The 15,849-nt window shown below is 38.7% G+C and overlaps 1 protein-coding gene across 3 annotated transcripts in view; it reads left to right on the top strand.

Annotated features, from left to right (window-relative positions):
• The window catches only part of LRP6 (LDL receptor related protein 6), a 126,698-nt gene that overhangs the window by 94,710 nt on the left and 16,139 nt on the right, over window positions 1-15,849 (top strand). For all 3 annotated transcript variants that reach the window (XM_082767653.1, XM_082767652.1, XM_082767651.1), the window contains 6 exons: window positions 1,282-1,508; window positions 3,788-3,972; window positions 5,858-6,184; window positions 9,827-10,029; window positions 11,833-12,044; window positions 12,239-12,429. In XM_082767653.1, coding sequence (XP_082623779.1) covers window positions 1,282-1,508; window positions 3,788-3,972; window positions 5,858-6,184; window positions 9,827-10,029; window positions 11,833-12,044; window positions 12,239-12,429 — 1,345 coding nt within the window. The remainder of the gene's footprint in view (window positions 1-1,281; window positions 1,509-3,787; window positions 3,973-5,857; window positions 6,185-9,826; window positions 10,030-11,832; window positions 12,045-12,238; window positions 12,430-15,849) is intronic.

Genomic DNA, 15,849 nt, shown 5'->3' with positions numbered 1-15,849 from the left:
TGCTATCTCTCTTCTCAGTGAGTCTAGTTATTCACTTTGGGTTTTGTGGAGTGTAGATGTAGTCAGAATTGTGAACACCAAAAATGAGTTGTTAATAACATAGCATTTTCTGCAATTGGGTTAAAAAATTCTCCTGTGCAATGTACTCTAGGTTATCCTGCTTGGCAGGGGGGTTGGACTAGATGATCTTCAGAGGTCCCTTCCAACCTCTGCCATTCTGGGATTGTGAGACCCATGCAAACAATAACTGTTGGACCTTTACAACTGAAGAATCATACAAGTTAAAAACAAATTGTTTAAGTTAGTTTGAGAGAGGTGACATGACTGAACTATTTAGGTATGGTATTCATTCGAACTGTGTTTGAAATAAAAATAAAACAAGGATCCCCTCATCAATTTTTATGAGTGATAAAAATGAAGACTAAAAAATTTCCCTGACATGTGCTGTCACAAACTGGCATAATTAGCAAATAGCATCCGAACTGGGAAGTAAACCAAAAATCAAACTTTGAGTTAACTTCTCGTGTGTTGGGAATGTGACAGGTGTGTACAGAGGGCAATATTAAGGACAAAGAAAGGGATCCCATGTTTGCAAAATAGAATTTTGTATTAACATTAGTCCTTTACTTTCAGACTTATAATTGGTCATAGTAAATCACAGAATGCCTAAACTCTGAGACATTACTAAAACATAATTCTGGCTGTATTTGCTGTCACAGGCTGATCCATGATGGTGAGAGGTATAGGAAGTTTTTTGAATAAAAGTCCAAGAAGAAGTCATGCTTACTGAAACTAAATTAAGCCGTCAGTACTGAAGCACTTGAAGTACTGAGCTAATCAGCTATTAGTTTGCTTTCTTCTATTTGTTGTTTTATCCCACACTTTCTCATTAGGCTGCTTTAAATATTGTTCTGTGCTATAGCATCAATGCTTTTGTATAGTCCTGGGAGAGTCAAAATATTTCCCCCTCAAAGTTGGCACCAAATTATTAAGGTCACTTTGGCATGTAGACTGCTTAATTGAACCAGACTAGTTATCCCATTTATTTCCCCAGGGAAATGATATTGTAATTAACACAGAATACTTTCATAGAATACAGTAAATCATTACTTCTGAATAGCAGTATTGTTTGCCTTGCAAATAAGTAGCATATTGTATGCTTCTCTTTCCTACAAGATGCCTAAAATCTGAAAGTGTTTAAAATGCAACAAAGGAAACAACCAGCCCAATGACAGACTGGTAAAATTTCTAATTTGCCTGTGTATCTTTGCATCCCCACAGACCATCAGCAGAGCATTTATGAATGGCAGCGCACTGGAACATGTTGTAGAGTTTGGCTTGGATTACCCTGAAGGCATGGCTGTAGATTGGCTGGGGAAGAACTTGTATTGGGCTGATACTGGAACAAATCGCATAGAAGTGTCAAAGCTGGATGGACAGCATCGACAAGTGTTGGTGTGGAAAGATCTCGACAGTCCCCGGGCACTGGCGTTGGACCCTGCTGAGGGGTAACTTGCTGATTTAATTTTATGTTTATGAACATTGAAAACAACATCCTAATGCTTCCTCTAGGGCATGTTAGTTAGGCATTGCATATAAATCCTGAGAGAACTGAGCTGGGGAATATAACCTGGTAATTTAGAACATGAGGGCTGAAGGAATATACTCTTAATGTCCTGAATAATCATTGAGAATATTGCACAAAAAATCTGAGAAGCTCATTAAAAAGAGATTATATATAAGTTTTTTATTTAATCGCAGAATCAAAGTAGTCTTAGGTTTATGGAACTCATTAACTAGAAAAGGGGCATTGTATTGAAAAGAAAATATTTGCCCTTTTAAAAATGAGTGGTGTAGGTTTTTGTGTGGGTTGTGGTATTTTTGTTTGTTTGTTTAACAAATTACAATCCAATAAAGGTATTAAATGATTTAACTTGAGAATGGGAGGAGTGAAGCTTACTGTCTGAGAATAAGGGAAAAGTTATTTATTTATTTATTTTTCAGATAAGGGAGCCTATATTTTTGTTGGTATGGACAAGGAAAGCAAAGGCAGAGAAATGGTGGAAATAATTTGGAAATAATTATACATACCTATCACCAAAAAGAAAGATTTCCTGAGGAAAGTGGGGGGGGGGGGGGGGGGGGAAGGAGAGAAGGGGGTAGGCAAAGCAGCAAGGTAAAACAATTTAACTTCTGAAATAGCTCTTCTACTGTGAAATGCTTATTAGACATTAACTAATCACTGCAAAACCTTTTTGAGGTTATATCAGTATTATATTATCCTTATTTTACAAATGAAGGAACATAAAGCATTGTTTTACAAATATGAGGATTTCATTTTCAAGTGCTATGAAATTATCTCAGTTTCCAGTGACACTGCAAGAGTTACAGAAATGCTGAAAAAACCTCAGCATCTTGCAGACGTGTTCCTCTTGCTTCATTTCAACAAGGTGATGGCAACTGTTACCTTCATGCTTTGTTGAACCAAGTTCCACAGTCTGCCCAGTGGAGGACACAGATGAGGTTCAGGCCTGATATGTCAGGGATTGCCTGGAATCATACATCAAAGAGCATCTGAGACAAATTGCTAGATCCAGCTATTCAGTTGGAGCAAAAGGTTGCTATGGATGATTTGAGTTTTATGCTGGGAACAGTTTTTTTCAAAGATTGGTATAATTAAATGTTTTTGTCTCTTCGCTGCAGTCAGAACAAAATTAGTTTAGATTTGGGCCAAACTACCTGTGTCTTCACTTGTTCTATAGCTGAGCCATGTCATTGTAGCTTATAAGGACATTTTCATGGCACTGCTACCACTGGGATGATTCTAACACACAGGTTCATGCTGTACACAACTTGCAGAATTTTTACGTATTAGAAATGAAAATTACTAAGTATTCCTGGTGTCTAAAGAAAAGCTTACACTTGATCAACAGTTTCTGAAGTAACCTTTCACACTGTGTGATTGGTTGAAATTAAAGGAATGGGTATTTGCTACAAAGTTATTCAAGAAGTTAACAATGGCTAGCTATGTCTCATTTTAAAAATGGTATTGGCTTTAAATTTTGGAAGAAGCATCTAATTACTTGACACCAAATGTCAATTATACAGTCCTCTCTACTGTACAGCGCCTAAAGAAAAGGTACGCATGCACAAGTTCTTGCTTCTGCCAAATGGGTCATAAATTGTCGTGTGAATATGCAAGAGTTTGTACTTCTGCTTCAGTGGAAATGCTCTACAGTGTTGTGTTGCTCTGCCCTCAGCTGAAATACAATGCGCTCTTACATAGCTGATTGACATAGTTGCGTGGAGATGAGCAATGGCACGTATTAACAGAAATATTATGCATTTCTAACTTTTTTTTATTCCTTCATTTGAGGGACAGTGGAATAAAACCAGAAACCAAGTGCCATGGAAAGTACCTTGCTTAAATAGTCACTTAAATAAGTGAATGTGCCCAACAGCCAGCCTTTTGCCTCCTAACTGGTGCACATGTATTAGTTAAGATGGAAGTTTTTTCATACAAAACTTGCTATTGAAAATCCATGTCCAACTGAAAAAAATAGTGTTGGGAGAATTTTGAGGAACCTGACTCATTTCATTACTTGTATTTTGAAAAAAAATAAAATAATATATATATATATTTAGTGTAATGGAACCTAATAAATGCTCACATTTCTAACTCCTGTTTTCTCATACTCTTTCTAAGGATTTTTGTTTGTGGTCTGATTTTTTTTTCCCTTGAATTTTCTTTTGGATAAATGTGATTTTTTTTTGGACTTTTATTCAGGTTTATGTACTGGACTGAATGGGGTGGTAAGCCGAAGATTGATAGAGCTGCTATGGATGGCAGTGAGCGGACTACTCTTGTACCGAATGTGGGACGTGCTAATGGCCTAACTATTGATTACGCTAAAAGACGACTGTACTGGACCGACCTCGATACCAACCTGATAGAATCCTCCAACATGCTGGGTGAGCTCCAGAGCCCTGGGCAGCCTCACAGGGATACTGCTGCTCTTTCACACTACCCTGTGGCAAATTATTGCTTGAATAATGCAGAGATACATGTCTTAAAGCAAAAAACAGATTTTTCCCAAACTTACACATCTCTACTATTTGCTTCTATAATTTATGTTAATGCAACAAATTATTTAGTCAGGGCTTGTTTTTCTTGTAAGTAATACAGTTGCTCACAAAGTTAAAATTATTCAAGCTGTATATGTTTTCAGTTAAATGTAGGACAAAGCTGTCAACTTTCAGTGTTTTGGAGACTCTTGTTTTTCTGCTCCAAAGTGTGTTGGCAAATACATAACAAACACTTCATCTGTAGAAAGGTAGAGAGAAAGCCAAGATAACAACAGCATATTGGACCGTTTTCACAATGTAATTTAATACAATTTGGTTTTTAATCTTTGTTGGTATCCTCAGGGTTCAGGCATTTTTCCTAGTATTCTGCATGCAAAGGAGCTTTCTTGGCTAGTACAGGGGTGCTCTCTGTCACACAAGGGTCTGTATAATTTTTATAAGCTGCTTCTTAAAGCTTAATAAAGGTGGAATATATTATTCTTTCATTCTCCCAAGGGTAGTGTGCTGTGTACCCACACCCTATCAGGTTTGCCCAGTATCATGTTTATGACATCTCTGCAACCACAGGAGTGGACTGCCTTGTTGTGTGCCAGATTATTCAGATTAGCTTTCTTACTAGCTGATATTTAAGGCTAAAGGAATTTGTCTACTTTAAACAGTACATTAGCAATAGTGGAACAAAGCTAGAAAAAGATCAAAACAGGAAAATGCATTACTAGGAATTATATGTAATATAAAAGCTTTTCTTCAGCCTTATGTATTTTTGGTGTGCTGTTGAAGCTGACTTAGTGGTCTCCTGTGTACTGTGGAACTGGACACAGAATTAGAATTTCATCTTTCCTGTGCCTGTGGCTAATGATAGCAAAGTGCAGGGCTGTGTATTCTCTTCCCTGTGCAAAGAGGGAGTGACTTCTTGCTTCATAATCTCCCATTCATTTTCTGTGACTAGACAGCATTTAATTACCCCATGGTAATTAAATTGTTGAAATCAATGTGGTTGAAATCTCCTCCCATCTCCCCTCCTGCTCCATATTCTTCTTTGTAAGGTCTCTTAACCTTCCCCCAGCGTACACTATTAACTGTTTCCTACCTTGAGCTTCAGACTGTTCCATCCTGTTATGGCATTTCAGAGACTGATTAGTTTAACCTTGTACATTTAATTTTTCTCATAATACAATGTAGAACCTTACATTAAATATACATTGTAATTAATTACATTTATTTTTATATAATTAATATTTATATTAATATTATTTATATATAATTAATTAATTAAACATTTATGTAAATATTAATTGTACATTTACATTGTAGAATCTTGCCTGTTATTAAGCTCATAACAATTCTGTCCCCGTAAGCAATGGGCAGTGACCCGAGTGTGGTTCCAGAGATGCTGAATTGGGAACGCGGGATCTTGACACTATCTCCTTCAGTGTGCTCCTGTTCCTTGCGGGGAGGAGGGAAAGGTCAAAAAAGAACCCCGTTATGTTTTGAAACTGTAGCTTTTTTCTTTCTTTAATAGAATATGTTCTGTTCTGTGAACCACAAGCAGGATTGGCGCTGTTCTGTGGTATGCTCTCGGACTTCAAGATGACCTTCTGAATATTGAGCATTGCTTTATAATTTACTTCTGTAACTTTTAAAGTAATCACATTTTAGCCTTTCTGTGAAGGAGACACGTCTAAAGCATTAACCAGCATCCATTTTTTCCCCAGATAATTTCTGCTAATTTTTTTTGATAATTTTTTTTTTTTTTTTTTTTTGGAAACAGGCCTTGACCGTGAGATTATAGCTGATGACCTGCCTCACCCATTTGGCCTGACTCAGTATCAGGATTACATTTACTGGACAGACTGGAGCCGGCGTAGCATTGAACGAGCCAACAAGACCAGTGGCCAGAACAGAACTATCATCCAAGGGCATTTGGATTATGTTATGGACATCTTGGTCTTCCATTCGTCCAGGCAGGCAGGCTGGAATGAGTGTGCCTCTAGTAATGGTCACTGCTCTCATCTCTGCTTAGCAGTCCCTGTTGGTGGTTTTGTCTGTGGGTGCCCAGCTCACTACTCCTTGAACGCTGACAACAGGACTTGTAGCGGTAAGCCGTAATGAAGGAAAATGAAATACAGTCACAGATGTGTTTACTGACAGATACAAGCATAGTACTCACAGGAAAAAAAAAAAAGCGCTTTATTTTTACATGAGATGATCAGGCTTGCTTTTCTGATAGGCCAAGTTAAATCTGGTTTCTATTTTTAATACTGAGCATGTATTTGAAAAATATTTGGTATCCTACCCACCTTTTCTTAGTACAAAGCAGGGTATTTGACTGGATAGAGATTGCAATAAAGACATGTATTTTACAATATAATTGTATAGTACTAAAATCCTACTGATTTGAGAAGATAGGTATTAAAAGGAAAAAAATCTTGCAACAGACCAATATCTCAGGAAAATAGACAAAAACAGCTCTAATGAATCTTGTCAGTGACTCAGCGAGCTAAATTTGTGTAAGTAAGAAAGCTGGAAATGCTTTTGTTTTCATTATCTGACTGACAGCATTCCTCAAGTGCTTAGTTGCTTATTAATTTTTCTTTATTTCTAATCTTGCCTGATGTAAAAGATATGTGGTCGTTTGTGTAGACTCTGGACTTTGCATAGCCTTTAGGTGGGTCAAGATTGAATTCTGTAGTAGTTCTGTTTGCTGGCTGAGGAGATGCTGTGGTGGGTCACTTGTACACCTAAAGGTGTTTCTTGCTCAGTGAGGCTCAGCTCAGCTGCACTGCCTCCACAGCACTGCACATTTCTGATCTCAGTGCAGCCAAGCCCCATTTTTCTTTATTGTTGTGCAGAATATGAACCACAAGGCCCCTCAGGCTGTGTGTAATTAGTTTCTAACCAAATAATTTATCCATCTCTCAATAACTGGCTGCCAGTGAAGCACTCATAATTTTGGCAGGCATACTGGATGGCTGATTTCCACTGGTGTCATTCAGATTAGTCAGTGGGTTAAGAGATTCATGGTACAGAGAGACAGATTGTATCTTGTCTGCATTATGCCCAAGTAGAGAGATCCAACTGTTGTTTTAAAGCCAAAAGCAGGGTAGCCTGCTCCATGAATGCCATCTCATGGAATTTTTTGAAAATCATGCTTTTTGGAAAAGTCTTCTGTATCCCCCCATTGTGTGTTCTGCACTCTTTCTTTCTGTTTTTGTTACAAAGGATGCTTGCCTGGCAGCTGGATTTTTGTACTTGAATGTTCTCACACCTTTCTGCAGGTTAGAAGCACAGCTGGCACCACTCTAGTGGTTACTGTGATGTTGTAGGTGGAGGAATTTGACTTCCACTGGAGAACAAGTAGCAAATTGATAAAAGGTCGTGTTTTCCTGTGAAAATGCTCTCTTTACAAAGGAGAAGAAAAATAGGAAAGGAAGAAGAAAAATATAGGAAACAATTGTGAGCAAACAGAACTGTCTCCCTGCAGCATGTTTTGGTCTTTCATGAGGTATTAGGAGTTTTCCTTCTGCTATGTTCAAATCTGGTAACTTTCTGGCTTTTTATTTGTAAGTAATTGGAGACTACAGCTTCTCTACTTATAATTTAATTTTTCTCTTGGCCATTATAATTGGAGCATGAATCGTTTTAGCTTTCTCTTGCCTTTTTTACTTGCTTATATGTTTCTGAATATTATTATTAGCCCAAGCCCTGTCTAGAGGCCAGATCCTCCCTTCTGGATCACACTGCTCATGTGTGCATAGATTGGTTTGATTACAGGAAGGACATGCTGCCCTGACTAGATCTGTTATCTCATCAGACCTACCAAGTGCTGTGAAGTTTGAATGCATGTTACACAGGAGACATTCTCGTTATGCTCCATTTGCCTTTCAAAAATACAGTTAAAATATGTGACTATTGTGAGGTAGAATGATGAAGACTGTGAAGTGATTTCTCAAAACAGTACTTTTTCAGAGATGTGGGGACTAAAAGGGGGAAATTTTGCTGTTACTTTTTATTATAAGTCATCAATTCAAAGTTGGAAGCCAGGAAAACAGTGAGAGGACCTCTTTGGGGAAAAGATGGAAAAGATTTTAGGTGTTTATGACAGTATATTTGCCTGCACTCTTTTATCTTAAGCTTTTTTTTTTTTTTTTTTTTTTTTTTAACCTTGGCATTAGTCTCTTAATTGCTTGATAAGAATACTTACGTCTTCCAAATCTATTATTTTGGTGTATATATCAGTATAAATTTTGGTTTGCCTTTTTTGGTTTTCTTTTACAGTTTAGAACTAAGTAGAAAAAATCTTTCTCCAAAATTATTGGAGAAACGTTTGGAGGAGAAATACAGGTTTTCCGGAAAGCAAACATACCTTACTGTTAGGCCTGATTGTTATAGGAAGTTAGGATTGAGTGTTAGTTGCCAAGGAAACTTCCCCCCACGCACTTTTTTTTTTTTCTTCACAGCAGCAGAGAAATGTTCAAAGTGTATGCCTAAAATAACAGAGAGGTGATGATGTTCTGTGGGAAGGCTTTTGCCTACCTCCCCTTTCCAAGGTACAGCCTTACCTGTTTTACAGACTGGATTGAATGAGTGCAGTGTCCCGCTGCTAATCTCTCCAGATTTGTGCCATAGTAAATTGATTATGCAGATTTCAGGGAAGTTGCAAGCTGCGTTTCTGACTGCTGGCTCTTGTGCTGCCTTGCACAGCAGTGGTTGCAGGTAGACCATTATTGAAAAGAATGCTGTGAAAAGGGGAAATGTTCTAACTACTTCCACCACTTCTGACCCAGTTATATAATACAGAGATAATTTCTTTTTAAAGAAGTATTAAACGCATTTGCCTTGTGTGATTTCTGTAAGATGTAGCTGGTAAATTACAGTTTAACAGGGTGGGGAAGTCTTATTTTTTGACATTTTATGGAATTTATAAGAAAAAATGTCTGTTATCCAGGAAGTTTTTCCTGAGCATCTGGAAAAACAAAGCAGAACATCCGATATTTTTCTTACTGCAGGTCAGCATTCCTAGATAAGCACCTAGAAATAAGCAAAACAGACAAATCTAAGAGTGAAAAGGTGTTTTTGTAAAACAAAAACACAACAACAACAGTCTACACACATCTAAGACATCATTTTCCTATGAATTACTTGTTCCGTTCTGGTGCTGGCAGAAAGAGGGTTAGCAGGAATAGGACTGAGCCATTCTAATGGCACTTTCTGTTCCCTGTGATGTCTAAATAAGGAGTCAGTGTTGGTTTTTGCTCAGTTAATTCTGCATATAGAAGCGTACCTAGCAAAAAGTTCAACTTCAAAATAGTGGAATTGTGTTTTCCTGGGACCCTTTTAGAAAATCGTCAGTTCCTTGAGAGTCACAGCTGACCACTGAAGTAATTTTGACAGAAGTCTTCACTTTCACTAGTCCTGCAACTTACAAAGTTATCTTCGCTAGTCATATCCAGACTCAGACTTTACAGTAGAAAGAGGTCATTTGAAAGGCTTTCCAAACTGATTAGAAGTTGTTGTTGTTTGTTTTTGTTTTTGTGCCTGTTATTTGGGATTTTTGTTGTTATTGTTGTTGCTCTGCTTGTGTTTTTGTTTTGTTTTGTTTTTGTTTTTTCCAGAGGAAAATAAAGGGAATGAAATACTAGGTACTGTCTGTGTTTTATATGCTGTTATTGAACATAAAAATACTCAATGTTATTGCTGCGTGTAACCCTTTCCCCCTCCTTTTTTTTAATCCATCAAGCTCCTACAACCTTTCTTTTGTTCAGTCAGAAGAATGCAATTAATCGCATGGTGATAGATGAACAGCAGAGCCCAGATATCATACTCCCTATACATAGTCTCAGAAATGTTCGAGCCATCGATTACGACCCCCTGGATAAACAGCTGTATTGGATTGATTCTCGGCAGAACATTATTCGGAAGGCACAGGAAGATGGCAGCCAGGTATCCTGTGGGCACTGGAGTTACTAAAAGATGCTCTGTACCCAAGTGTATGGTTGTATGTGAATGATTTATATATACAGATTTCCTATAGATTACTAGCTGGCACTTGGCACAACAAGTGGCATCTGGAGTTTCTGGAGTCTTTTTGCAGTAATCTGGGAGATGCAGTAGGAAATGAAACACAGAAAACTAAGGCCTGGGCAAAAGATACTTTGGTCCTCAGTGCAGTATTTGCTCAGCCCTGTCTTTTGGCTGGGGACTGTTACAAACTCCTGCATGAGAGACGCGGAACATGGAAGGAAAGATTCTTAGGAGAAAATGAGTGTGTCAGAAGAGTGACAGAAAAGATACAAATGAGCAGGGCATAGGAGTGTTGACTCTGAAACAGAGAGGCTGGGACTTTGTGAGTGCATGGCTTTGTCTAAGGTCTCCTGGGTTCTGGTGGGGATAGGAAGAGAGCTGAAGAGACCCTCCACTGGGTTGTGGAGGTTGTAAAGTAGTGACTAGCAGGCTTGGGAAATAGTTTAGTGAATGCGAAAAAAGTAGCACGAGGCAGAAGGCCAAAGGTAATACAAGTGATTGAGATTAGCTGTGAGCGTTTTCACATCTTAAAATACATATTTTCCCCATGCATTTTTTGAATGGGGGAGGAGCAGGATACTAAAATGGACAACACAGGTACTATGTTTGGTGTAGTTTCTGGTGGTGAGTGTGGTGTTAGTGGGATCCTGTTGAAATGCCCTTCAGAGTTGACTCTTAATTTAGCAATGGTTTTAATTTTGGAATCTCTAAATAATTTAACACCCTAAACTCCAAAGTCAAAGGCACCAGATTTTTTTGCCTGCTTCAGCCGAATAAACAAATGCAAGGCTTTAGGCACACCCTTTCATAGAGGTGTCAAGCCAAAGAAGAAAGTTAAGCAAATCTTCAAGTTTAATTTGGGGGTAGGGAGAATCCTTTTTCTTCCCAAAAGATTGTTAGCTTGTTTTTTGAGTGTTATCATTCCTCTTCAGACCTTTTTGACAAGGTCACGAAAAGTGTCATTTAGGCTCATATCTCACTATGAGGAGACTATGCAGTGTCATTCTAAAAAAATAAATAAATAAATACATAAAAAAGAAGGCATTAGAATTCCAGATGTCTACGCCAGTAGAAGACAAGAACTTTGGGGCAGAGAGTTATTATCTGGAAATGTTCTGAAGTCTTTCTGTTATGTTAGCTAATGTCCTTTTTTCTGTCATCAGAGTTCCCTTCCCATTTATGATTCATCCTTACATTATTTCCCCCAAGTGTGATGGTGGAGAAGAGTGAGGCAAGAATTTCAAGCACTATCTGGCCTCACTTTGCTGTTTTTTGTGTTTTTTTTTTTTTTTATCTGTTCAGCTGCAGCTTTGGAAATTAGAGGTGATGTATGTATTTCTGTTGTAGCATGCTTAACGCTCTGGGTTTGAGTCTATCCAAACTGAGCTTAGGGTTGTCAAGAAAGCAGGGGAGAAAGGGGACATTCAACCTGAATCTCCAACATAGAGACGATTTGGACTTTTCAGTTAAACTTGCTATACCTTATGAGCTGCAACCAATGTACTTGATTGCCATTCCAACAAACCCTAAGGACTAAGTGTCTATATCTAAGATGTTGGTAGGAAAAGTGTTCCTGGGTGTCTCCTGCTTTATGATAATATTTTGATAGCCTCCTCCTTTCCTGGCAAATAGTTTGATGTGGTACATCCATAGCAAATAAAATTGCTCACATTAGATCTGATTAAATGTTCCTCTGTGGGTTGTTTTTCTTTCCTTTTTTAGAGCCTCACTGTTGTGACAAGTCCAGTTCCCAACCAGAACTTAGACATGCAACCTTATGACCTGAGCATTGACATCTACAGCCGCTATATCTACTGGACCTGTGAAGCTACTAATGTGATCAATGTGACACGCCTGGACGGGAGATCTATGGGAGTGGTGCTCAAAGGAGATCAAGACCGGCCCAGAGCCATTGTGGTGAATCCAGAGAAAGGGTATGTAGCAGAAATAGTGATGTGGGGAAATTCAGGCTGAAGATCTTGAGGGTCAAACTGTTTTCTTGGTGCTGACTGGTTTCTGTTTGTCAGAATAAAAGCGTCTTTGACATTTGTTAAGATGTCTTGGTCATATAGTGGAAATGTAAAAAGATCAAATAAACTTTCTTTTCCTCTGATCGTTCCTATTCCAGATACATGTATTTCACCAACCTACAGGAAAGGTCTCCTAAAATTGAGAGAGCAGCATTGGATGGAACTGAACGGGAGGTCCTTTTTTTCAGTGGTTTGAGCAAGCCCATAGCCTTAGCTATTGACAGCCAGCTAGGCAAGTTGTTCTGGGCTGATTCAGACCTGCGAAGAATTGAAAGCAGTGACCTTTCAGGTAGAGTAGCACTTTAATTCAGTGATTCATTTGTGTGGTGTGGGTGTGGGGGAATGCAGAGAAAGGTGTCGTCTTTTCCTTCCTACTACAAACAGTCTGTACTGTGATTCTAATCACTCCCTAAATTCCCAGCCAGGGAATGTGCATGATTCATGCAGTGTGCCTTTACAGTCTCATGCCTCTATCTGTGATTTGCATTATTAATTGCTACACATGCTATTTACTTCATTTTCTCACTGCAAGACCTTTGTGTGGTTTCCCAAAGTCAGTTCACAAATAAATTGTAGCAGTTTTTAAAAGGGGAATGGAAAAGGCTTGTTTCTAAAGGCATTGGTTTTGGTGCAATAATCTGTCAATCAGCAAAGTTTCCCATCAATGGAAAAATCTTTCCTACAGAGTTAAAACAGGTGTGGAGGTAACTTATGTAACTGTTATTTTAGGGTCATAATATGAGAAGGATGGAGTAAGATTTAATATCTTCCTGTTCTCAAAAGGAAAAAAAAATCCTTCTTCCAGTCTTGTAATTCTCTTTGTCTGCTCCTTAATGGTGGCTGTGCTGCTTTTCTGACCTCCTCTATGAGTTGATTCAGCTCTCCTAACTACAGAAGCAAAACAATAAACTAACAATATAGAAGAAAACTAGAGAACTGTTTTCTGTTGGTTTGAAAAGCTGAATTGGTTCAGCAGAAAGTCCAGCAAGCAACCAGAACTGGAGCAAGTGAAGAGGCAAAATCATGCAGTTGGATTAGGTGAGAGAGAAACTGTTGTCTCCTGTTTACTGTCTGTATGCTGTGAGTTGCTGGATCAGCCCAGCTGTCTCTTGTCTCTTGGGTAGTTATTCAGTGTGATATGAGTTGGGCTGGATGTTGCTGATCACATACCTGCCCATCTCGTTATGTGATGGGGTATATGCCCCCTCACGCTTCTGCTTGTTGGGGGTCAGTGACAGAATTTCTCCTTCCTCTGGAAAAGGTCCAGCCCTGCTCTGAATAACACGTGTCCTTGTACTTCAGCTGAATATTATTCTGCAGTCAGTGTTAGGAAATAAGGACATACTTTGTAATCTGTAAGCAAAATGGAAAATTCAACAGGAGTATGGTAGTTTAGAGTAATGTATTTCATGTATTTCACTGATGACACAATACCTTCTTTAAAAGTAGCAGCATGCAATTCCATTGATATGAGTGTGATTTTCAGCCTTTTTATTAAGTTGGAAAAATAAGCTTTTGTTTTGGAAAGTATTTTAGTACTTCAACTGGGTTGGCTTAGCAAGATTTTTTTCTTCAGTGATTCATGTGGTGTGTCACTAGAAGGTTCAGGATCACTAAAGATCTGTGATACCCCAATTGTTTGCTATTTTAAAACACAAGACATAGCAGAGCTAGTGAATTGTTTCAAAAAATATGATCATAGAATGGCTGAGGTTAGAAGAAACCTCTGGAGCTCATTTTGTCCAACTCCCCTGCTTAAGCAGGACCACCCAGAGCAGGCTGCCCAAGATCACGTCCTAGCGGCTTTTGAAGATCTCCAAGGAGGAGTCTCCACAACCTCTCTGGGCAACCTGTGCCAGTGCTCTGTCACCCACGCAGAACAGAAGGGTTCCTGATGTTTCTGTTTTGTTTGTTTCTCTTTGCACCTTCCCTTCAGGGAAAGGAATACAAACGTATCTGTATATGTTGATAAAATTTCACTTGAGCCTTCTCTTCTTCAGGCTGAATAGTTCCAGCTCTCTCAGCTTTTTCTTAAAGGAGAGATGTTCTAGTCCCTTAATCATCTTCACAGCCCCTCCTTGGACCCTCTCCAGTATGTTCACGTCTCTCTTCTACAGGGGAGCCCAGAGCTGGATGTAGCACTCCAGGTGTGGCCTCACAAGAGCAGAGCAGAAGGGAAGGATCACCTCCCTCAAACTGTTGGCAATGCTTTGCCAAATGCAGCCCAGGATACCATTGGCCTTCTTTGTGGCAAGGGAACATTGCTGGTTCATGTTTGGTTTGGTGTCGACCAGGACTTACATGTCTTTCTGCCAAGCTGCTTTCCATCTGGGTGGCCCCCAGCATGTACTAGTGAGGCAGGACTTTGCACTTCTCCTTGATGAATCTCATGAGGTTCCTGTCAGATTTTTCCTTGAGCCTGTCTGAGCCCTTTGGATGGCAGCACAACCATCTGCTGTATCAGCCATTCCAGTTTTGTTTTGTCTGCAAACTTCTGAGGGTACTCAGCCCGAGTAATATGGGTTATGTTCTAGGCTATTCAAGATGAGTAAATTTATGGGCAGCAGAACATCATACATTCTTTGTTTCTATCTTTGTCTGCTATCAGCCAGATATTAGGACACAGAGAAAGAGATGGATCTAAATTCTAGTTAATTTTTTTTAATGATTCCGCTTTAAAAAATAAAAATAAAAATAAAAATGTGCCTGTCAGATCACTGATGTCACGAAGTACCAGCTCACAACTTTTTTGATGAACATGAAGAAAAATCTTTCCAAAACCTCTCTTGTTTTTGGCTTTTGCACTGGAAATAGATTGCTATAATCACCACAATAAATTGCTAACTGCTGAGATGCATTCCTGTGCTTAGGAATGCTGATTAATAGGCTCTTCTGACCAGCAGAGTATTTTTTTCTGCATGTGTTGGCTTCTTTAAAACATGCACAATCTCCTGCTCATAGACTCTATAGATGCCAGTACCTATAAAGAGAAGGAGAGAGAGAATACCTTTTATGTGATTCAGTCTCTCTCTTCCTCCCTGTTCTTCAGGCATGCAGTTAGGTCTCAGTTGTGCTGCCCAAATGGGAGATCCTATTGAAGCTAACCAGATTCTTAACATGATTAAGGGGTTGTTTACGAAAAGATGACTGGAATTAGCTCCCTACCATGGAAACTATTTGGAAATTAGTTGTTCTGTTCCAGAATAATTAGCATGATTTGGAAATATCTAATGATTCTGAAATTAAGTCACTTTTATTTGGAAATAGAATGTGCTATGGGTGTGTCCTGATTTTTATATTTATTTGTTTGTTTTTAAGTCTTTTTGTAAAAGGTATTGCTGGAAAGAGAATGGTGATGTCAGGGACCGAGCTCCTCTTAATCACATCTCCCTTTCATCTGACATTCCTAATAAAGGGAGCTAGCACCCTGATGAGCTAGTTTCAGATTTTATTGTTAGTTTATGGAAAGAAGGATTTCAGTGTCTTGGTTTAATCAGAAATGGTCAGCTACACTTGGTCACAAATATTAAAAAGAATGATTAAGACATCACTGAAGTGAAAATTTTAAGCTTCCAGAGCTTTAGGAGCATTTTGCAAAATGTCATGCTGATTGACATGGGCATGGTAGAGCAGGGTGTGTACAGACTCCATTTGGGTAGGTCAAGGTCTTACTTAGTTCTAATTATATTCTTTCCCATCATCTTTGCAT

This window comes from Aythya marila, assembly GCF_965140915.1.
Source record: "Aythya marila genome assembly, chromosome: 1".
NCBI classification, from domain to species: domain Eukaryota; kingdom Metazoa; phylum Chordata; class Aves; order Anseriformes; family Anatidae; genus Aythya; species Aythya marila.
Note: the sequence above shows the minus strand (reverse complement) of the source record. Positions and strands in the feature narration are given on the sequence as shown.